Genomic DNA, 23777 nt, shown 5'->3' with positions numbered 1-23777 from the left:
AATTACCTAGTTTTCCTCCCAACAGAAAGAGTTGGCTTGCCACTGCTTTCTCCTAGGTTCTTTGGCTTTTGCCAAAATCAGCCAAGCTCAAGTTCTGATGAGCTTCCTGGAGAACAGAAGGGGAGGTGGGGAGGAGGAGCGGGTGGGCAATTGGGCAAGAAAAGGGAGAAAACTTGTTGAGGTGTTTTTAAGGGTGCTAATAAATTCACCACCGGCTGAGAAGGGCATCTCTCCTCATCTTCACAGACAAGCTGCATCTTCAGCTCGCTCTTTTTTGCTTCTTTTATTCTCAGCAACATACCTAAAACAACTATTTCAATTGGCATTATTTAGAGGTGGGGGCTGCTCTTCCTATAGATAAACGCAGCCCTTTAAAGACTGACACTTGCGGCAGCAGTATTTTTGGAAATCACGGCAACTGCCTCAGTTCTGCAGGATCAAAAGCCGGCAGGCTCCAACTCACCTTAAACTTGTCAGAATTCTCAAAAATTCCAGACGTTCGAACAGGCTTTTAGTACTTAACGGCAGATGTTTCATATGGACGTAGAAGATTCCCGGAAAGGGCATATTTCTTTCTCTCTGTGGTAGTGCAGGATTTCTGCTCTGGTCAGGTATAGTCTAGATGATCTCCAAGGGGCTTTCCAACTTTATGTTCTGCAATTCTGAGTAAAATCTTTGTATGCATTGATGCTGGGTTGTACATAAATATTGCATTAAAGAAACGTACATGTAGCCCTCTAAAGAATTTTGAAAGTAAAAACCGGGCAGTGATTTTCCTATCAACCTCTAGGAGAAGCTGAGCAGAGCGTTCCAAGTGTCTCCCATGCCCGAATCCTCAGTGTTTGTAATGCGGGGTCTGGTTCTATTTCAGAGCTGTGGGATATGAACCGGACGTCGGTTTTTCATGGTCCGTCTGGATCGCTTGGCCTTCATGTGATGCTTGTGGACGAGTATCAAGATCGGCTCTTTATTGGAGGAAAAAACCTGATCTATTCTCTCAGCTTAGACCGAGTCAGTGAAAATTACAGAGAGGTACAGTACAATTTACATATCCTACGCTAATGGAGGACCTGAGTTTTTGAAGCATGATAAAAGGGGAGGGGGGGGTTGGATTTCCAAGTGTTCAGACGTGGCCTATAAGGAGCAACACCCTCGAGAGCTTTGACTGAGTGGGCTCATTCCAGAATATTCATTTTATGGAGGCTCATTGCCCTGGCAGATTACATTTCTAACTTTTCCACTGAATTAGCGTAATTGAAAGAGGGATGGCTGTTTATTTTCTTTTTGTGCTTGACATCATCTTGATTGCTTAGCCTCCTCCATGGGCCCACTGTTGTGAGATACCCTGAGAGACAAGATTACCGCTCCTTTGCAGAGCGGATCCTCACGTGCCAAGAGTCAAAGTCCTTCTGCCCCAAACTAGGTGCAGATAGGGGGCATATGTGGCATAAGTTCAGCTACTTCGGAAACAGCACTTTACCCCATAGGTTAGCCAATTAATTATTACTAAACTGCGCTGGTTTATTAATTTGCATTGTGAATTGTTTAAAATTCCAGTTTTTCCATTTACTTTTTAAAAGTATGAAACCCTTTAAAGAAAGTTCTTTAATGGATTTGCAGGAGACGTGGTTTCAAGATCAATGGGCAGCTGCAGCTGTAAACACTCGAATAAATAAATGATATATAAAATCAATTTGTATACGGAGTTTACTTTGGTAGTCCCACTCAGCAGGACACTAGTATAATATTTAAGAAGAGAATAGTACAAAATCCTCCAAAATCCCCCGTGCCCCGTGGGGCTCAGCCACTCACTTGCAACTGAAAACAGGGGAGTTCACTGGACTTCCCAAACTGCCCCCAACCCCTTTGATTTCTGTTGTACCCACGGAGAGAAAGAGACCCAGAGAATAGCAGCCCTTACAACTGGTTTTCATTGAGAGAATTGGAGTGAACTAAATAATCAGGGAATGCATTAAATATTGTGGGATTAATCATGCTTAGTCTAGTTAATTGAATTAATAATGATTAACTGATGGGAATGGGATGGGACAAAGCAGACCGAGAGGGAATTAAATGCATCAGAAATAATCATACTAACCTATTTCATTAATGGAATGAGAGCAGGAAGAAGGAAGCAAACACAGAGGGGATATGGGTGCACAAGAACTTATCTCATTAATGAATCCTGATAAGGTTCAATTTGTTTGTTTAATTTGTTTACTTTAGAACCTGCAGGCCTTTTTCCCCCTTTTCTGCTCTAATCTTGCCTCTTTTGTGTGACTTGGGAAACCACACAAACGCAGTGTGTGAATTGCCTCCTTCACTATCACCAAGGTCTGTTCTATGTGGCCTCAGATTTCTCTGCTGAATCATTTTTAATTATTTTATCCCACCTTTATTATTTTATAAATAATAAATAATATTCAAGACAGTGAACATATCCAACACACCTTCCTCATCCTATTTCCTACACAACAACCACCCAGTGGGTTGGGCTGAGAGAGAATGACTGGCCCAAAGTGACCCAGCTGGCTTTCATGGTTAAGGCGGGACTAGAACTTACCATCTCCTGGTGATTGGTCCAAAGTCCCCAGCTATTTTGTCATTCCATCTGGCGCCTTCACCACTAGACCAAACTGGCTGTCCTCATAAAATGGAGAGAAGATGGAAGGGAGTTGGACATCATTTGGTGCAACATCCGCAGCTGATGGCCTCCCAGCCTCTCCAGTAGAGAATCTGCCTCCTCCCAGGATCCCTGATTCCACTGCTGAGCAGCTCTAGCCACTAGACAAGTGTTCCCGACCATTCTCCTTGAATTAAAACCCATTGTCTCTGGTCCTTTTTCCAGAGCAATTCAGTTCTGTCCCATCTTCTATCCGACAGCTACCCTGTGTCCCCGCAGTCTTTCCTTTCGCAAGCTAAACAGACCTCTGCCTTCCTGGGCCAACAATTACAAGTCCAGGAGGTCACTTCTGAGGTCTTTACAACTGGCCTTAATCCCAGGATTACACAGGAAAAACAAAGAATCTGAGATTCCATGCAGACGAATCCAAGATCCAGGAATCGGAGCGGAGGCTTATACCAGGCTAACGGTCTGCCAGAGAATAAGAAGGAAGTCAGGTCCAAGGTTGGACAGTGGTTTGTCCACCCAAGGATGATAAACCAAGCCCTTGGTTTATAACCCTGACTCCAGCATGCCAATTTCTACTGAGGAGCCTCCTTGATCATACAGTATATTCCTCTTCATGCAAAGGCTGCAGTAGGATTTATTCCTCAGGCTTTGAGTCATCTTCTGCAATGGGGGACTGACTGTTTAAATACTTCTCATCCTTCAAGAAACCCTGTACTTTCTGAACTCCCCTTGGCAGTATCTGAGATTACTGAGATCACGAACCTGCCAAGTCCTGTGATGTGGCTCCTGACAATCACAACCTCCAACTAAGTGTACCAAGAAAGATGCCTGTAAATGTTCCTCACATATTTTGCCTTAATTATCGTTCCAGGTCCTCTCTCTGGATAAGCCCCGTTTTCCTAATCTCCTTGTTATAATGCAACCCTCAGAATCAAATACAATATTCTAGTCCGATGAATGAAGAATAGACAGTGACGATGATTCTTGATTTTGACAGCCCAGCTCTCTTGATCAAGCACAGGACTGCACCCAGAGGGGGTTGTTTGTCTTACTGTTGCATCACGTTCAGGTTGTGATCTGAAAAGAAACTTTTTGTTTGGCATCTCACTCCGTCCCGTTCTACATACGATCTAGCAGACCAACGAGCTCCTGTTGTTTCAACATACATAAATTATTTATGTATAATAAATTATTTATCTTTCTTTGTTCACTTTAAAATATAAACTATGGTGGATGCCACACAATTACTGATGAAATTTAGAAAGTACTTCAGACTATGATTCTGTAAACTGTTATGATTGACAGCTAGCCAAAAGGTTTTTATCCTGGCAAGTACTCAATACCAAGCCATGGATATAGTCATTCTGAGTCATTTTCAGAGTTTGTATATCTTGAAGGAGAAATCATGGTGGGGGGAGGCATTTATAATCAATTAGTTTCTGGCTTTATATGTAGTACAAACTCATCTTGCATTCTCTATGTGGAAAATATTTAGCAATTAAGCACCAGCAATCAAGAAAAAGCACTGCTTTATGAAAGAACTGTAAATTTATTTTTGGGCTGTCTGTATATTTGTGCAAAAGAAAGTTAGCCAAGTAGCTTTCTTCAAGTAGAAGATGGATTTATCCTTGATAAAATCCATTTGTTGGCTCAATAACTTGCTGGTGAGAAATTCTGAGTTTGCAAGATATTTAACTTCATACTCTTTGGCAAAGAGAAAGTGAAGATTGGTGAATCTAGAATATGTGGCGGACAGGACTATGAATAGATTGGTCTGATTCCCATCAGTAAAATAAACTCGTGCATGTAGAGAGGATTATTTATATATATATTTTTCAAAACATTTGCGTATCATGAAAGCAATACGCATCCAAATACATATACATCAGATGCCTACCATAACAGGCAAAATTCCATAATACAAAATGATATTTTTTTGCCCATCACATGCCAAACCTCTGGAGGTGGGAATCTGGAGAAGATACTTCCAGATGTTCTCTATAAATCACCACTTATATATATATTTACAAGAAGAGCTGAAAAAAACCTGATTTTGTCACAACTGAAACTGATTAATCTAGCCCCATGAACCTGGATCAAGATTTTCAGATTTTTAGAAGATTCTGATGGGACATATAATTTGGCATTATTTTTCCTCTGTTAATATCTTTTATTTAATTTTTTGTCTGTTAGTTCAGATTCTTCTTTGCTCGGTCTATTAGCAGATCCTACAAGAGTACATTGGCTCCCGTTGCACTTAGAGTTCATTACTGTATGAAGGGGAAGCTACCATATTCCTCCTCTGCTTGCTGTATGCTCATTGGTTTAGTATCCAGGTCCAGAATTAGATGAACACCCAAATATTCATTAATATTTATTCCTCTAAGCCATCCATGTAAGTCACCATGAGTGAGTTGGGAGACCATATAAATTTCATAGATGGGAGGGAGGAGAGAATGGGAGAGAGAATAGATTGGATGGATGGATGGATAAAATATTGCTTCTACTACATATATATTTTTTTCATCTCATACTTGAGTCAAATACTAGTTGCCAATGTTAGTTCTTGATAATCAAAAGAAACCCAGCAACTGGGCTTGTGTAACAAAGCAGAATTTTGCTGCTTAGTTGTGGCAACATAGAGATCATGCAGAAACAGAAAGCAGAACCATACGACTTGTAAGGAAGCTTGAATTATGAAATGAAAGAGAGATGGGTTAAAAGGATGAGGGACTCCTGTTCCCAGGGCAGCATAATCAAGCATTCCGGTGGGTGTTATTAATGGATTTATGAGCAGGCTTTGCATTTAGAGGCATTTATAACAAATAAGAGAGGTTTGCTCGTTCATTACCCAAAGTGCTCCGTCGATGGAAAGATGGTTTGGTGCATAATTTTGCCTTATTAATCCGTCCAACGTTAGACTGCAGTTGTTTAGAGCAGGGTGTTTTTTTTTAACCTTAGCGAGTTTAAGATCTGCAGATTTCAACTCCAGACTTCCCCAGTAATACCAATAGCAATAATAACCCTTTAAATTATGAGAAACCTTTTGAAAAGCATTGGATTAAAATTTAATGAGAAAACTACATAGTTGTACCAACTTCTAAATAGAGCCCCATTTTCTTTCAGATTCACTGGCCCAGCAGCTCCCAGCAGGTAGAAGAATGCACAATCAAAGGGAGATCTATGGTTTGTGTTAATTGTGAAATGCTTTCTTTCCATTTTTGCTGATTTTTGCCTGCTGATTAGAGTTCAAAAGAATCTTGTTTTAATCTGATTTGAGCAACATGCCACTCTGAGGCTGGAAAAGGACGTGGGACAGAAGAGCCAGTTCAATAGTGAGATTCTCCTTTTAACTGAAGGTTTGGGTTATTTAACTGTAAAAACAACATAGGGAAACGGCAGAGATTGTCACCAGAAAGTATAACAAATGGGGTAACTGTGAACATCCATTTGTGTCCTCTAGTCCTTTACTCACATCTCTCCTTCTGTGATCTTGCACAGAGCATCCGATAAAGATGCTTGCTTCCTTTGATACATATTTCCTATTTTTCCTCCGTGACTCAAGGAAGGGATCCAGCTCTCCTTCCTCCATTGGTTGTGGGCTGAGAGGTCACCAACGGACAATGATCACCCGGTGACCTCCCATAGCTGAGGGTGGATTTCCATCAGGGATTCCCCTTCAGTACCTGGATTGCTACAACACATTGCTTTGTATTCTTTTTTTCCCCCTCCTTCTAATCTTCTCAAGCAGAGTGAAGCCAGATTAACACGAGAGAGATTAAAAACAGGCAGAAGAGCCTGGAATCGGTTCCTTTTCTTGAATAGCCAGCTCCAGATTACTCAAGAACCCTGAGACCTGATCCATGAATCGCGTCCCTTGGCCAGTCCACTGACAAGGGTGGCCAACAGCTGCCCTCCATTGGTCTTGGTAGAGCTGTTAAGGGGTCTTGAAGACCTGCAAACCAGGCCAATATTGTCCCAGCAGATTCCGGGTAGAGCAGTGGAGAAGTATCGGCACCGCCTCTTACAGTTCTGCTGTTTGCCTCAAAGGGCTTAATGCAGCTTTTGAATCCGACTGGCATAACGCCTTTTTATAAGCTTGACTCAAACTAAAAACTTCATGATATCACTGGAATAGAATTGCTTTAAAAAATACCAGCTTACTTTTTACCTCTGTGTTTTTACTTCCCCCTGTAGGAGGAATGTGCAAATCACATCTGTGCTTTACACCGATACAACCGAACGCACCTGCTGGTCTGTGGAACGGGAGCCTTCGATCCTGTCTGTGCCTTCGTCAGAGCCGGCCATCAGTCGGAGGTAAGGCATGATGATATGCCCCGGAAAGCAGGTCTCACACACACACACACACACACACACAAACCGGTCACGTTGCAGAGAGCCCAGGAGGGGGACCGTGTGCGTGATCTGTTTCCCTGCAGGATGGAAAATGTGCAAGGGATTCCCACTCAGCAGACTTGTCTCAGAAAGACAGACCGCTTACTTACTCCAGGCAAGATGTTTATGTCTGAGAAACAAAGTCCCACAAGGAACTGCAGGAAAGGTTTGGCTAGTTAACCGGGGTGTGTGTGTGTGTGTGTGTGTGTGTGCTGGGCTCAATATCAGAAAAGTTAAAGAAAACCAATGGAGAAATGTGCTCTGTTTCAATCGGTAGATGTTAGATTTGTCTTAGCACGCTTTAAATTTGAAAAGGCCTTTTCATGCAACTGTCGTATTGCTGAATGTTTTCTATTCTGAGTCAGTTTTCACTGTGGTGCCACTTGTTTTGCCATCTCACTTCACTAGTTTTGCCATCCATTCGGTAGAATGATAGAAAAATTTATTTATGGTTGCATTTTTTTTCCTTGCAAGGAGGAAAAGTAATCAGCCAGATACATTGTTCAAGAATGTCCTTAATTCTTAATTAAGAAAAAAAAATGTGAACGCTGGTTGACTTACTGTAGGTCTCGATAGTCATCTGATCATTATTACTGCTTACAAAAATAACCTGTGCAATAAATGTATACATCTCTATTACAAGATCATATATGATGTATGGATCAGAGCGAGATTGATATGGTTCTCATTTTAATGTAGCCTTCTCTAGCTCATATCTACCAAGTAATACATAAATTAGACTGCAATTCCCCTTCAGTTTCCACATTTTTCTTTACAAAAACTTTTTATAATGCCTCGAAGCTAACTGAGTTAAAATGCTGCCCATGCCTTGCTTTCCAAACTGCCCTTCTAATCAAGGATTTGTTAGTCACAAACCACAATGAATTTTCCATGATTTGATTGTGTTTTTTCTGATAATAAGCTAGAAGAAACAGATTTGGGGAAAGCGTAACCAGAATTAGTTGGCACCTATGTTAAATTGCAGGGGAGAGACATAGGATTAAACCACAACTAATTTTCCCTAGCCACAACTGCCAATGAAAAAGAGAATAATTCATGAATAATTTCTCTGGGAAATATTTTGAACAAGATCTTTTATTTCTTAAGATTTTGAAAAACTTCTAGTTGCTTGGAGCGCAATCCACGAGTGATATTTGTATTGTGAGCCGCCCTGGGTCTTCAGAGAGGGGCGGCATATAAATTGAATAAATAAAATAAAATAAATATTTAAATTGATGTAGAAATACTTCATACTGATCACGTATTTTTGTCAGCAGTTATTCCGTGGTTTGAAAGCCTGGTCTGAATTGGAGGCATAATTGTAAGAATGCCATTTGTGTTTATGCTTGCACACTTAATCTGAATACATCTTATTATTCCTAGGTTATGTATGCATGCAAACTCTAGGTAAATTGTGAGAATGCCTAACCCTGCCACTACGAGGCTGTCGTTGGCTCTTAGTTGTAGGTTGTCAGCAGTGATAAAGATTTGTGTAGGTAAAACCCTGCAAGCAGGTTTACTTGCGTAGGGCAAAATTAAGGAACCTGTTCCATATGTTAGCATCACGGTACTAATTCCTCAGGCAATCCAAGATAAACAGTACAGATCCAAATCTTTGGGGTTTTGAGGCCAAACGTGTGTCTGGGTATTAAAAGGTAAGATGAAGCCTTCTTTGAATCAACTCATGTGGACAACCAGGCAGTTTTCTTAGCAGTGATGCAGAAACTGTCCGCCATGTTTCTTCCTCTTTCCATCTAGTCTGTTTCATTGAAATGCCATTGAAGCTTTGGCCAGGCCTGACCTTCGCCATTTCAAAGGCCCTGGAAGGTCTGCCGGGTGCTGCCTTCTGCTTGTCAGATCAGATGAATATAACAACATAGAGAAGTATAGGGCAATCATTTCATTTCCAGATACATTTTCCTATTCTTCGGAATACGTTTTTCTTCTATAAAATTCCTTATTGCCAACTGCAACTTCCAGGTGTATCCAGCACAATTATCCTTGGAATAAAACTCCCTGGTAACAAGACACACATGCTTAATAGCGCTGGATGCTAGCAAGTTTCTTTGTAATGTCATACCATACCGTACCTCAGATATTGTGGCCAAGGAGCACAGTAGCTTCTAATTCAAAGGAATCCTGGACTGTCGGGAACAGGGATGAAGCTGTCCAGGATCCTTATTTTATAGGGAAGAAAAACATTAAGACGCCCAAATAATAACTCTTGTTATATAATCAAATTAATGACCCTGTGAGAACAAATTTGAGTGGGAAGAACCAAGAAGGCAGCTGATCCCAGCCGAACAGAAGGATTGGCTTACGGTGTGCCAGCTCGGCTTTCAAGGCACGCAGGTGAGACGAATGTTGGAGGTCAGACATTCGTACTGCATGCCTGTCTGTCTGTGTGAGCTGATACACTTGGAGTGCCAACTATGCCCACTTTGCCTGGCTATTTATTCAGCTCTTCCCTTGTTATGCTTAAGCTTTAACCTCAGGTAAGATTCCTTAGGAAGAAACGGATAAAAAATATGCTCACACCTTGCTGTGTTTACATTCAGCTGATACAGGGACTTTGCTCGGTTTGCCCAGAGGGAGAGCCTTGGGCTTCAGGGTGAAAGCAGGCAGGGCTTCCACTCCGGCGGCATTTTCCTGCTGCTCTCTTGCCCCTGTGCTCAGTCAAGGCCAGGCCCAAAGCCAGTCAGATCATTTGGGCGGGGGTGGGGTGGGGTGGGACTGAGACCCAGAGCCCCCCCCCTCCATGAAAGTGACTAACCAGCAGGTGATCCTCTTCCCTGGTATCCCAGGGCACTGCCTGAGATTGCAGTAAGGGATGATGGGCTGGAGGGTGGGCCAGCGCAGACCCTCTCCAGCTGACCTTCTGACCAAACACCTTCAGGGACCGTGGGGGGGGGGGGGGGTGCTGCTGTTCCTCGCCTGCTTTAATGCTCCTGCTAAGGAATAAGCAGGGCCAGTGAGGGCCAGTCCGTAAATCTCCCCAGGTAAAGAACAGAGAGTCCACGTCTCCAAGCGGACGGTTTCTGGGTGGGGACCGTGTGGTTAAAGGCCAGCCCGGTCCTTCGGCTGAGGGGCCTTTAGACACTGGGCATCTTTTCAATCCTTTCCACAGGATGATGGCTGCCTGGGCAGATTTCCCCAGCTTTCTCAGGGGAACTGTGAAGTAAACTGATAACAGCTGCTGGAGGACCCATCTGTGTATTATGGGATGTCAGCGTCTCATATGCGTATGTGTGTATATAGAAAGGGAAATAAAACTGACAAGGTGAAAAGCTCCATATTAATTGTCCCTCTAAGCTGTGTTGTTCCTCACTCGCTCCATCTGACAAAGAAAGGAACTGCAGATAAATGAATATTGCTGTATTAATAAGACATCTGTTAGCTGGGTGAGTTGTACTCGTCAGCCGGAGGAATTGAGAAATGGGTTTTCCCTCCTAGTAGGTTGTAAAGCGATTGCATAAATCCATCAGCTGAGCATGGAAATGAAGGATGGAGCCAGCCAGGGTCACCTGCAGCCGGATCTTCTCCAGGCCATTTAGCTGCTGGATGGAGTCCTCACCTTAGGAGCCAGGGACGAGTTTTCTGAAGAATGAGCAAAGAAACATTTTGCTTGCTCTCTTTTCATGAAAGGAAGCAAAAGGGGCACAGAAAACAGCCTCCATGTAAATGAACATCAGATTGAGATCGTTGTGACTTCCCTGCCAGCAGCAAAAAGCTACCGAAGGAGAAAGCACGGGGCAAGACTTGCAAGGTCCCATTTAGAAGACATTCCTAAACACGGACCATTACACTCTTTCAATGGTTTGCCTTTTTTTTTTCACTGTTTAAAAAATGTCTCCTGTTTTAATTTGATCAGTGCCAAATCTGCAATGTTTCATTTCTAACGAATCCTAGCTCTGGATGCACCTAGGTGGGTTCCCCCCCCCACTTCAAGAGATGCTGCTGAGTGTTTGGAGAAACTGAGGCCCTCCACGCTGCCCTCTTGCTGCTGGGATTTACACCTACCTAAGGGAATTGCTTCCTTTGTAGGCTTAAACTCATCTTTTCATATGAATGTTTCTCCAGAGAAGTTCCCACAAATGCATCTCTGTGTTTTTTCTTCTTTTTTTTTTTGCAACTTTTCATCAACTCAGTGGAAAAATAATAGGTCCAATTGGCAAATGACACAAATCATATTGTCATCCAAACAGCTAATCTTAGAGGCAGCAATAAAGTTTAAAATGATTTTGAGAGACTAAAGGAGTAGGTTGAGGAAATTGAATGGAACCAACTAGAAAATAAATGCAGGTAGCTCCTAAATTCCAAGAACAGGCCTCAAATATTTGGGGCTCCCGACTTTTAAAATTCAGAGAAGTCAAAACAGAGACAGAGAAGGGCAACGAGCATCATCAACAGACTGGAAATTAAACAATACAAGGAGAAGGTGAGGACAGAGAGATATTTAGTTTGGAAAGAAATGGCAAAGAGAATATATGATAGTGTTCTTCAGTTATCTGATGAGAAGCCAGACAGAAGAAAACAGAGACCTATTCCCTCTCATCCCAGGGTGCGGGATATGGAACAAGATCTAAAGTTATAGGGAGGCCAATTCCAGTTGAATGGTAAAAGCATTTCCCAACAAAAAGAAGAGCTGAATAGTGGAGCCAATGATTTAGGAAGGTTGTAGATGCAGGTTGGATTAATCGTTTGAGCGTCCCTTTCCAACTTTATGCTTCTACTATTTTCATTGAAAATAAACCAGGCCAAAGCAATGAATCAACAAGAGGCAGTTTTGGCTTGTAAAGGTTTTGGTTTAGTTACTAGTTTATTTACTTCCTATTTTCTTCTTTTATTTCTTTTCCATTTGCACACCAGCCATTCCTTGGCAGCAGGCTAGAGAAGGCCAGGAATTGTTGCTCCTTTGTTCCAAACATCATCATAAATACCTAGATAATGCCAAAATTTGACAGCAACGGAACTGTTTCTTTGCTATTATTAATTTCCGTACAGTCATAGATGAGAAATTAAGATTAAAGTCAGAACAAGATGCTTCAAGGCAAATTATTGGGTGCAAATATCATTAAAAAATGAAGCAACATGCTTATCATCAAGCATCATTTATCCAAATCTATTAATGATGATACAGAGAATCTTAATAGTTCTTTTCATAGCACAAAATGTTGCAAATTTTTCCAGAGATTCTGATATACCAATACTTTAATTAAAAAACTTAAAATCTATGAATAGGGTCGATTCACACAATTGCTAATATTGGGAAACATTAACGCACCCTGCTAGATAAAGGTGTAAAGGACAACCCTGTGTCCTTGTCTTGGTGCTCAAATAGACAGCTGTCACTAATGAAAGCTGTGATTTGATTTCCCTTCCAAGACCTTCGAAGAGAAAGGCATCCCGTCTCTTGCAAATGTCCTCCTTGAAGAGCAGGAAGGGAGTTATAAAAATACCGTGGGATGGTCTAAGGGAGCCACTGACGTCATATTAATGATGATTGAAAGTTTGAAATCTGTTCTGTAAATTGATATCATAATTTATCAATTTATACATGATGTGTATAAATTCTAAACGGAGATGAATTCTCTAGCAAGAAAACAATTAAAATAGGAACTAGCAATGCATATTTTATTATAAAACTGGAATTGTGTATCAAATAACTCAAAATGTCCTAATTGGTAGTTTTCTGGTTGGTCGGCTTCTTGACCAGACAGCGACATACTTAAGCACAAATACACCCTGACTTTGGGCAAATATTTCCAGGGAATAAATCGGTCACACTTTATAATGAGGGAGAGGGAGAGGGAGGGATGGCTGACTCCTGTTTGATCAGCAAAACCAGATGTTCCCTTCCCTTGGACAGCAGCAGGGATGAGGTCATTGGGAAATGAATCCAGGAGAAATAATTGCACAGGGCTGCATTTGTTTGGACTGCAAGATGATATGTCCAAAAAGATAGTTTCAAATAGCAAAAATAAACATTTGTACAATCCTTGCTTTCAGTTGGTTCCTGGTTTGGGTGGGTCATGTTGCTGAGAAGCCACTAGGAAAGCAAGCATAGCCCATTGAGAAAGAATGCAAAAAACACCATAATTAACTTTCCATCTTTTTTAATCGGCAGTATCTAAACTAAGGCTGCCTGTGTAGGTGACTGCGCACATCCAGACATCTCCCGGAGCTTCGCAGGGCTTGCTTCTGTTAGTAAGTTTGCTCACGTGAATTGCAACCTGACAGTTTATTCCAAAACCCTTTTGACTGGCGGCACAGAGTGGTCTGGTTTTCCTTCTGTTGACACAAAAATGTTGTAAAATGTTTGCACTGAATCCCTTGCTAGTTGTTCATCAGCTCCATAATAGGCTAATCCCAAATAGCTGAGAGGTTATTTTCTTACAGTGATTTCATTCATACAAATCTTTACAGGTTTTTTTAAATCCTTAAACTACCTTCCTTATACTGATCTGTATAAATACAGATATTTATATATCTGTTCCTTTCAAATCCCCAAAATTTCCCTCTGACCATTCCAGCGATAGATCTATCTAAAGTCTCCACAACAACCTAGTAGTGAATCTCCAACAGATTCCAATAGATCTCATACGTGTCAGTTTCATTGTGCATAATTATGTTTCCATGTACACCATTAGCTAATTAATGTACGTTTTAGCTATATATACTTGAAGTTTACAATTATTGTTAATTACAAAGTCTACATTTTGGGGAAAAAATAAAAATAATTACATCTTCATCAAGTGTCCCCCGTGTTCATCAGTGATTAATAAATTGATGTTAATATGGGAGAAGTCTTAATTTTGTTTCTACTTCAGGTTGAATTATCTTAGATCAGCTTGACGAATATCTCTCTTTTGAGTTTGGTTGACTTCACTCCTGAGCTTCACGATGTGGTTGTGCTGTAAACTGGAATAATTTGGGGGGGGGGAGGGGAACTATACTTGAAAATGAAGTCTAAGTATCGCAAATTCTCCCTCCCCCCCTTTTTTTTAAATCACAAAGTTCTCCAGTCCTCCCTTTCTCAAAAAGGTCACTGTGCAAGAATTCCCTCATTTTGTTCTTCTCATTTAATCACTCATATGGCATTCTAGTTCCACTTTAAAAATTCTTAGACTTTGAGAATTACATCTCCCTGTTCTCCTTCTTGAGTTCATGAATTGCAGTTGTTATTGGCCCAGAGAAAAGGCACCCAAATGTATCCTATTCCCCATCCCCACTAAAAAACAAAGCAAGAGAATCCCACTTTCCCCACAGTGAGAAGACTTGTGGGAGGGCTGTTATTTTCTCTGGTTAGGAAGAGAGGCAGCCCTGCGGTGCCCCTCGCAATCCTGAGGGTATCCAAATGGATCCGATGCCCCAGGCCTCCTCCCTGACCCTTCCTTTTCACCTGGCCCTTGGGCATCCTTTGGGTGGGGGGAGGGGAAGGAAATGGGAGCACTTCCATTATTGGGTGGTCTCGAGGGGATGCCCTCAATTACTTCAGAGCACAGTGGTGCCATTAACATGATTATAATTTCATTCAACAATTATGAAATGTTTAATTAGAAACATTGTGTTTGAGGTATAATGATGATAATCCAGATCTCCTCTTTAAAAAAATGTAACTGAGAAATACAACCAAGTTAAGGTGACATGTTTATGAAACCATGTTGCTTTAAAAGCTTCGTGGTATTAAACAGAGGATTACAGCAAACACCTCCTTGGACTCGGATACAAATATATTGTATATCATGCTGCAGGACGGTTACCGCCCGTTCCCCTTATCTCCAATGACCATCTTAAATATACTTTGCAGAAGCTTTACTGGACAAGGGCTCATCGCTTGAACTTTGACTTGAGCTTGACATTTATGTGTCTGACATTTATGTGTCTGAAAAAACCCAGGTCCTGTCAATAAATCACCCTAAACCTTTCAGGGTTTGCTTTTAATGCCCATTCTGGCTCTCCTATTGAAGTCCTAACTCAAGGACCCTGGGAAGTGGAATATTCTAGCCCTTTCAGGTGAAACCCAATGGAGAGTGCCTGTTACTTCCTGCTTCTCTGATCCAATATGATGCAATGGAGAAGGGAAAGAAAAGTCAAAAGTCATTAAATGGGGGAAACTCCTTCAGGGGCTACAAACACTTGGGAGAATCTCTGTAGATGTAAAACAGGCTAGCCAGGAATGTAGTCCAGGGTGCTTTGAGGTCAACAAGGAAGATCTGCAGATTGCAATATTTTAAATCTTTGCTGTTTGGGATGAAACCTAGCTGAATGGAATATTTTATACTTTCATGATATCTGTAATAATGAGGTTTTTTTAAAAAAATAAGTATAGGCTGTCTATGTCGATACTTCTCTGCGTAAGACAATGGAAATATTTGAATGCTAAAACTTAGTAAAATAGTCCCAGTTACAGTAAAGCTTCAATTAAGTGAACCATCTGGGCAGAAGATTTGTCACTTTAAATCATTTTTATGATTTCTTGATTATGCAAATGACTTGATCAGGAAATAGTAATTGGCCTAAATTCTTCTAGTATTGTGTTCTGATTATTTTTTGGGCCTGCTCAGTTGCTATATCCACATCAAGAAACAAACACAACTTTAAAAACCATGAAGGAACTGGCAATTTCCATACACAACTTATTCCTCTTAACTTAGAGGTATCATAAATTTAGAGAGAGAGAGAGAGAGAGAGAGAGAGAGATCCTGCTGAGCATCAATTTTCCCCTTAATGGCCAAGAACGGCTAAATCACAGCATGTAGCAGATCTGGACTGCAAAAATCCAGCCGGTCAGTAGATGGCAAAGAAACTCCGCAAACTCTCAACATTTTGCTTTCCCCTTGTAGTCACCCAGCGTTTTGCAGTTCAGATCTGGTATCCCTGATATTGAGAGGACGGTTTTCTACTGTATTGACATCAACACACATAAATCATCCGCATAGTGGGGGGACGACAACAATCCCAGTGTGGATTGTATCAAAGCCAACTGATGCTCTTTCTCACCCTGTCCTCGAAGGCCAGTATGGAAAAACTCTTTTTAGAGAAAAACTGTTGAAATTTTGCAGACGGCTTCCCTGATGAATGTGTACATCTGCAAATAGTTATGAAGAGAGCTTTGCTCTCTTGTTGAATTGGGGGCGGGGGGGGGGGGGATTCTGCCAAAGAAACATCTCAGAATTTTAGAGAAATGTACATTTGTGGTCCACCTTAACTTCGAAGGGTTCCTTGAAAACATAAGCCGTGTTATTCAATTAGTAATTGCAGCTGTGCAAACACACTGTAGATAACAAAAGATGGCAAAACCGCTGCTGGTTTGTCTTTTAGGCCTAAGCCAACACAACAAGTATTTCACATACAGCAGGCGGCTTAAATTGTACAAAGGGTGAGAGTTTTATTGAATAGGAGTGAAACATAAAGGGAGTGAAAGCTATTCTCTATAGGAAATCTCTGAATCAATACAGGCTTTGGGCTTTATTAAGTGAAAATATCACTATATTTTGGGGAAAATAATTTTTTCCCATAGAATAAATGGAAAAATTCAGAGGGGAAAAAATCCATCATTTAATTTGCCTATTGGGTTCTTAGTTGCTAATTCATATATATAAGCAGAGAAGAGTATCAATTAAGCAGAGCATGGAAACATTTCCTTAAAACAATTTAAGATTTTGTTAAAACAACCCATAAATATCAGGAACTTGCGGGAGGCATATCTCATTAAAATAAAGTTATATTTGGCATCCAGCACAATTGTTCTTTAAGAGGGGAATAATAGCAATTGGTTTTTGAAGAAACCTTCTATCTAAAATTATGTCATTATGTGTTGAAAAAAATGCTGAAATTTGGAATATAATATTTGCAATGCATTCATATACCCTGTTTTCCCCAAAATAAGACATCCCCTGATAATAAGCCCAATCAGGCTTTTGAGCGCATGGCAATAAGGCCAAGCGCTTATTTCAGGGTTCAAAAAAATATAAGACAGGGTCTTATTTTCGGGGAAACACGGTATTTGGAATATTATTTAGAATACAAATATCTAATATATAAATGTAGGCTATAATAATAATAGACTACTATAATGTAATCAGTAAGATCATAAATTAAGGCAATTAAGTGACTGGAAATAGAGCAGTTTGTTGCTTTTTCTTTCTTTTTTCTGGATTTATAGCAAAATCAGATATACTCTTCAGATATTCATACATTCAGCAGCTTTGAATTTGTGTTTCTTGCAAGCAGACAGACTATACATGCAGCATCCTATGGCAAGACTGCAATTCCCCTGAAGAAGTGGAAATGGCCCCTGACAGTCTTTCTGGATTTGTTCTGTGAGACTTCGGACCATTCTTACGTCCCGTGTAGCTGAATGATGAATTTGAAAACAGCCCCTCAGCTTCTCAAAGCTTCCCTGACCTGATTTATTTGAGGTGAAAACTGGTTCCCCTGCAAGGAATTTCCAGGCTATTTTAGTCTCAAAGACAGGCAGTAGGTAGGGGAAAAGTCTCCAGCTCTTTCAGTGTGAGCATAACTGTACTTGAGTCTCTGCTCCAGAATATCTGTCCGTTGCCATCATTCCTCTCCTTGAATTGTTTTTCTCACATTGACTCTTCCATTCAGTCTTTGGCTTAACCACATAGTGCAACCTTCCATATGCTAAGTGGGAGACAGTTCCTACAGTAGAACCTAGAATAAGAGGGTTGGAAGGGATCTTGGAGGTCTTCTAGTTCAACCCCTGCTCAAGCAGGAGACTCTGTACCATTCTGGACTAACGACTGTCCAGTCTCTTCTTAAAAACCTCCACAACTTCAGGGAATTTCTCCTTAGTTCTAGGTTGCTTCTCTCCTTGATGAGGAGCGTCCATCTGTTACTTCCTGTCCTGCCTGCAGGTGCTTTGGAGAATAAGTTGACCTCCTCTTCTCTATGACAGTCCCTCAAGTACTGGAAGAGTGCTATCAAACATCTCTGAGGAGTACTTCATTTGAGCAAATCTGCTTTGATCAAACAGAGTGCAAACCTATAACACCACCATCCTCTGTGTGTGGCTTCTCCATCCTTTAACATTTAACCCACCAGGAGACTGGACAGTGACAACAGCAGATATGAGAACTCTGGATTTCTTATAAACTGGAGTAACACATACTCTCCCCTTGACACAGCTTTGGTCTTTCTCCTTTCCTATTGACTTTACAATTATTTATTAACAATAAGATCAAAGTCAGAAAGAGAATGCATTTCTATCTTGTTCTTTGTTCTCTGTGATAAGGAAAAGAAACTATCCAATTATAGTTATGCTATATTAAAAATCCAAAGTGTTTCTAACAGGCAATAATCACTTTGCACCAAAACAAAATAATCAAACAGATTCTTAAGCACAAGCTTAAAAATAAACAAGGATTTTACATTTCCAGACAACTTGTCTGTCATTGCTAGGACTTAATTTATAGGTTTGCTTTGTTTTTTAAAAGTAATGCTATTTTCTGACACAGGGAGTGCACTTTGTGCTTTACAGTTCAGCTAATGATATTTTAAAATTAAAGATGGGAATCTGAGATAGCTTCCTTTCTGGAGATGGAGAAGTGAAGGGCACCTATTAAAAATTTGCCTCCCTTTCATTCTCTTTGAGATAGACATGGGTTCATTCATTAGAGAGATCAAAGGAAATTCATCCAACTTTGATCCTGATTTATATAAACTTCTGGCTCGGTCATTGCAAACAGTGATACGGCTGGAAGTGAAGAACAATGCAACAAGGCCCTTATACACAATGGCTTTGTGCCACTTGGGTTGTTGTTTCCAGATTTGTGTGATGTCACAGTGTGGGCTGTTTAGGGAGGCTTCTGGCTTTCTTCTGTTTCTCTCTGGATTTGGAAATTGCAAAAAAGTCCCCCCCCCACACACACCCTTTGAATTGTTGAATCCTCAGCCCTTCTGAGTAGTTGATTTTCCCATCAGTGGAAACGTTGTCTCTCTCTGCCTCCACCATCTGAGCTCACAAAGCCCTCCGTGTGTCCCACCCCATAGAGGCTGAGTCTCCTGCTGCTACAACTAGTCTCTTCCTTTGCTTTGAACCAATGTCCTCTCCCCTCCAAACCAACCCAGGCTGATTCAGCAACATGCAATCCTGGTCACAGTTTTGGGGAAGACATCTGGTTGCAAAACTGCCTACATACCATAATCCATGCAATTTGCAAAGTTTATAAATGCAACAGAAGAATTGGGGGCTTGGCCACCAGAAGCACCAGCATCTGCCATGGTCAAAACAGGCCAGATGATGGACACACTCCTATGTCTACTATGTTGCCACTTTTGAACACCCTTGCAAACACCCCTGACAGGACATTTCTCTCATAGGAACCATGACTTTGTTTGTTGTGCCAAAAGTGAAGTTGTTACAGGTGAATACAGAATACATAAATCTGATAACAAAGCATGTTGCTTTCACATCAGTGATGATCTTGATGGTTCCATGCTTGATACACCTTGATGTATCCTAGAAGAAAGAATGTAGAATAGAGCTGGAAGGGACCTTGGAAGTCTTCTAGTCCAGCCCCCTGCTCAAGTAGGAGATTCTATACCAGGGATGTCAAACTCAATTTCATTGAGGGCCGCATCAGGGTTATGTTTGACCTCAGGGGGCTGGGGTAGGCGTGGCCAGGATGGGCATGGCCAACTCAACATCACTCATGTCGGTGGCCCAAGTACTCTGACAGTGAAAACGGGTTCGAAAGCTCCATTTTCACCTGCGTGGCCTCCTGCAGCCCTCTGCCAATGAAAACGGAGCTTGGGAGGGCAACCCGTGGTCCTTGCGAGCTCTGTTTTCACTGGCAGAGGCACTGCGGGCCAGTCCTTTGCTCTTTCCCTGGAGGCCCTGTGGGCCAAATCTAAGCACCCCAAGGGCCAGATCTGGGCCCTGGGCCTGGAGTTTGACACCTCTGCCCTATACCATTTCAGACAAGTGGCTGTCCAGTCCTTCTTAAAAACCTCCAGTGATGAAGAGCCCATGATTTCTGAATGGCAAGTTGTTCCACTAGTTAATTGTTCTCACTGTTAGGAAGTTTCTCCTTAATTTCAGGTTGCTTCTCTTCTTGGTTAGTTTCCATCCATCGCTTTTTGTCCTGCCCTCTGGTGCTTTGGAGAATAAGTTGACCCCCTCTTCTTCTTTGTGGCAGCCCTTCAAATACTGGAATACTGCTGTCCCTAGTTCTTATTTATTGGGTTGACCATGGCTGTATGTCTTACTTCTTTTCTTGAAAGTGTTCCTTCATTCCCAAGGGATAACATTGTTTCAAAGTTACTAGAAAATTTAATATTTGATGTTTCTTTGGGGGAGTGAAATGATAAGCCCCACTTAGAACGGGCTCTTCAGTTATGATGAGTGGATGTTCCAGAGGAGATGGATTTTATACTGTAAGTCCAAGTTTGTTGCTTGTTTTAGCCAAGCTGGGCTGTGCTTGCAGTTGCAGAACAGAGATAACATCAGTGATTAACTTTTGTTGATTAGATAGTTGAGGCGTTTCTTGGAGACATAATCCTTGGTTGTAGCCTGTGCAGTTTGCAGATAGTTCAGTTTAATATTTATATGAATATAATATAAATATTATATAGTATATGAATTATATACTCAAACTTTGGATATTATCGTAACATGTAGCCTTATGGATTTATTGACCATTTGCAAAAGACCGTCTATGTCTCATAGTCACTAAATCTGTCGTTTATGATAAATCATGGATTACAAGAGAAAGTCTAGTCCATCCCAGGTTTACAATCTTAGGCTAATGGTGTGTCTTCATTTCCTGCTTTTGAGCAGGCTTTCCTTTGGGAAAGAGAAACCTGAGCAATCTTATTCTGTGAAGTCAAAGTTTAATCCTGTATTTAAATATTGAGACTTTTTACATGTTTTCTTTCTTTTCCTTTTTCTGATTTTTTCCTTATGTGTTCCTTTTCATAGAAAATGAGCAAAGGAGATTTAACATTATGTGTTTAACTACTAAATGATTTTTTTCCCTAAGAAAGACATTTTTTAAAAAAAGTGGTGGTAATTTTTATAAAATTATTACTTAATAAACTGGTCTTTCTGATTTTATTTTTCTGCATGGGTGGAAATGAAGGGAAGAGATTTAAATCTCTGCTTAAAATATCTGGATGACACATTTCAGAATATACATGAGGGAGGGAGGGAGGGAGGGGGGGGGCTCTAGATCCTCCAGCATCTTAGCCTGTCAGCCCTGACAGTGCTTGATTACATTGTTCTGAATAGAAAACACTGACACATCTGTTACCTTTGATAGTTTTTTCCGTCTGCAAGTATCTCTTCTAATACTCTCTGTACTTTTTTTAAAGGATCATCTCTTTCATCTAGAAGCTCACCGATTAGAGAAAGGAAGGGGCAGATGTCCATATGCACCAAGTTCTTCCTTCATGTCCACTTTATATGGTAATAACCTAAGAACTCCTTTCCAATTCACACCAACTCTCTATTCCATCTACAATGCATCAGTTCTCTTCTTGTTTACTTATGTCGGGTTCTGTTGGATTGAATCCTAGAGTCTCAGGGTTGGTCTACCCTCTGTCATGCCTGTTGCATCACACTGGGGAAACATCAGGTGTCCTTCAGGCATTGTTACCCTGACTGACTGTGTTGTTGCAATCCATTATTGTTATCTGTCATGTAATCTATTCTGAATGTGGGAGAAATCCCAGTTGTGCCAGTTTCTGCTGTCCCAGTTTCAAGAATTATTCTCTTTTGGAAATTCAATCCAAAGCCTACAGAAATGGAGGCTGCAGATCTATACATGTTTCTCCATTCCTGCACTTTATGAGAGCTCATACAGAACTCATTCACAGATCCATTTAGCAGACTCACACTGTAGTTTGGAAATGTTGATATGATATCTATCCTGTATCAGTGGTGAAATCCTCTGAGGTTTGCCACCGGTTCATGGTACGTGCCAAATGCACGCTGCGCACCAAATGCTCGTGTATGCACATGCGCAGTGCACACAAAATGCCCACTGCATGTGCATGCATACACAGTGCGTGCCAAACAACGCTTTGCGCGCATGTGCACTACAGGAGCTACCATGCAACACGGAAAAAGGAGGCTTAAGGTAAGTAGAACCTTAAGCGAGCTGTGCCGCGAGCTGTGCCGCGCGATTTAGATTCGCTAGAAAGCAGGATTTCCTGCTTTCTAGCAAATATAAATCACGCAGCACAACTGTTTGTTGGATATACTGGTTCGGATGAACCGGTAGCATTTTTTTACTACCGGTTCACCCGAACTGGTAGCTTTTATTACTACCGGTTCACCTGAACCGGTGCAAACCGGTAGCATTTCACCCCTGTCCTTTATTATACTGTATCAATATTGTCCAGCGCAAAAGGCACCTTTGGAACCATGTTAGCTAAAATAGGATTTGTTCCATGCTATCAGTACAGACAGGGCAGGGAGCAGCCCTTCGTTGTTGGCCCATGTACTTGAATCTAAAGCAAGCTCAGAAAAAACATGACCCAGTGAGAGGTGCATGTAGCCATGGTTGGGGCTGAGTAAGCCAGCATGGAATCCCCATCTCTAGGGGAGACCCCAACTGCAGAAGACAGGAGAGTGGGCTTCAGCTATAGGTGCACATGCTTTTTGATACAAAGTTCAAGATGGTTGCTCTATTAGTGCTCCTCTAATTCCAGTACAAACAATTTAGAGCTTATCAATTTTGTTTTCTCACAGAGAACAGGGAGGAAAATGTGTTCTCTTCTTTCATTCTAGTTTAGTGTTGGAAAAAGTAAGCGCAGAAAGTCAACACAGAGAAGAATAGGGAAAGTTTTGTTTCATCTCACCTGTGAGACTTTGTCCATTCAAGCCATCCATCCACACATTTGGATTCATTTCGGACCTTCAGAGCACACAGAAGCTGAACACAGAGCCTCTCTGAAGCTCCTTTCTAGGGCTTTCACAATGTTTTTCAAATTGTAGTTGTTTTAAAGAGCTCCAGACAGATTCATGTATTCCAAAATATCGTTTTGGAATTGAGTTCAATGTACTCAACATCACAACAATCAAAGCCTCATGGCACACTTTGGCAATTTAAAGTACATTGCATGTATTTATCATTTTTTAAGAACTGTCATGATTCAGAGTAACTTTTACTGAAATGTCTGCATTACAGCAGGAAAAAAATGTAGTATAATCTTTTGCGGTTTTGTGTGCATTAAATTAAAATACTGGGCAAACTCCAATCAAACTTAAGCTTTTCTAAAATGAAATTATTTTAATGGATGAAATTTAAGCACAAATTTTCCTCAGTAGCAGAGAAGACTTAAATTGTGCTCCTTCCCTACCACTTTTACTTAGTTTGGTTGCTCATTTGACATTTCCTTGTGAATTAGCTTCAGTCTGGGGAGAGATTATTTGATACAAAGGAAAAACAGTAAGGAATAATTCTACTTTTGAATGAATAAATTCTGAATGACAATCAGAAAATGAAATAAGCTTTCAACCATGGCTAATGCTATATAAAAATGTTAAATGATTGGGCATATTCCATAAATAATTTTATGACTCAAATGTCTAAAACAAATGAATTCTCCAGTCTGCTTTCAATAAAACAACTTCCTACTTTGTAATGGAGCTGACTGGTGAGTTAACAAAGACCACACAGGTTTTTGAAAGAAAGGCTGTTTTCTTTAGGCGTGTGGCTTTTGACAAATGGTGGGCCTCTGATCTGCCTCCTTTCTGCTCCAGAACATTTCAGCTGCT

The 23777-nt window shown here is 41.0% G+C and overlaps 1 protein-coding gene across 1 annotated transcript in view; it reads left to right on the top strand.

Annotated features, from left to right (window-relative positions):
* The first annotated feature begins 921 nt into the window (after positions 1-921).
* The window catches only part of SEMA3E (semaphorin 3E), a 46715-nt gene continuing 23859 nt past the window's right edge, over positions 922-23777 (top strand). Inside the window, exons 1-4 of the mRNA XM_070947813.1 lie at positions 922-1032; positions 5759-5818; positions 6830-6949; positions 21368-21461. Coding sequence (XP_070803914.1) covers positions 937-1032; positions 5759-5818; positions 6830-6949; positions 21368-21461 — 370 coding nt within the window. The 5' untranslated portion in view covers positions 922-936. The remainder of the gene's footprint in view (positions 1033-5758; positions 5819-6829; positions 6950-21367; positions 21462-23777) is intronic.

Source organism: Pituophis catenifer, unplaced genomic scaffold (genome assembly GCF_029215685.1).
Source record: "Pituophis catenifer annectens isolate HBS135680 unplaced genomic scaffold, rPitCat1.0.hap2 SCAF_7, whole genome shotgun sequence".
Classification (NCBI taxonomy): Eukaryota; Metazoa; Chordata; class Lepidosauria; order Squamata; family Colubridae; genus Pituophis; species Pituophis catenifer.
The sequence above is the reverse complement of the archived record's forward strand: the minus strand, read 5'-3'. Positions and strand labels throughout refer to the sequence as shown.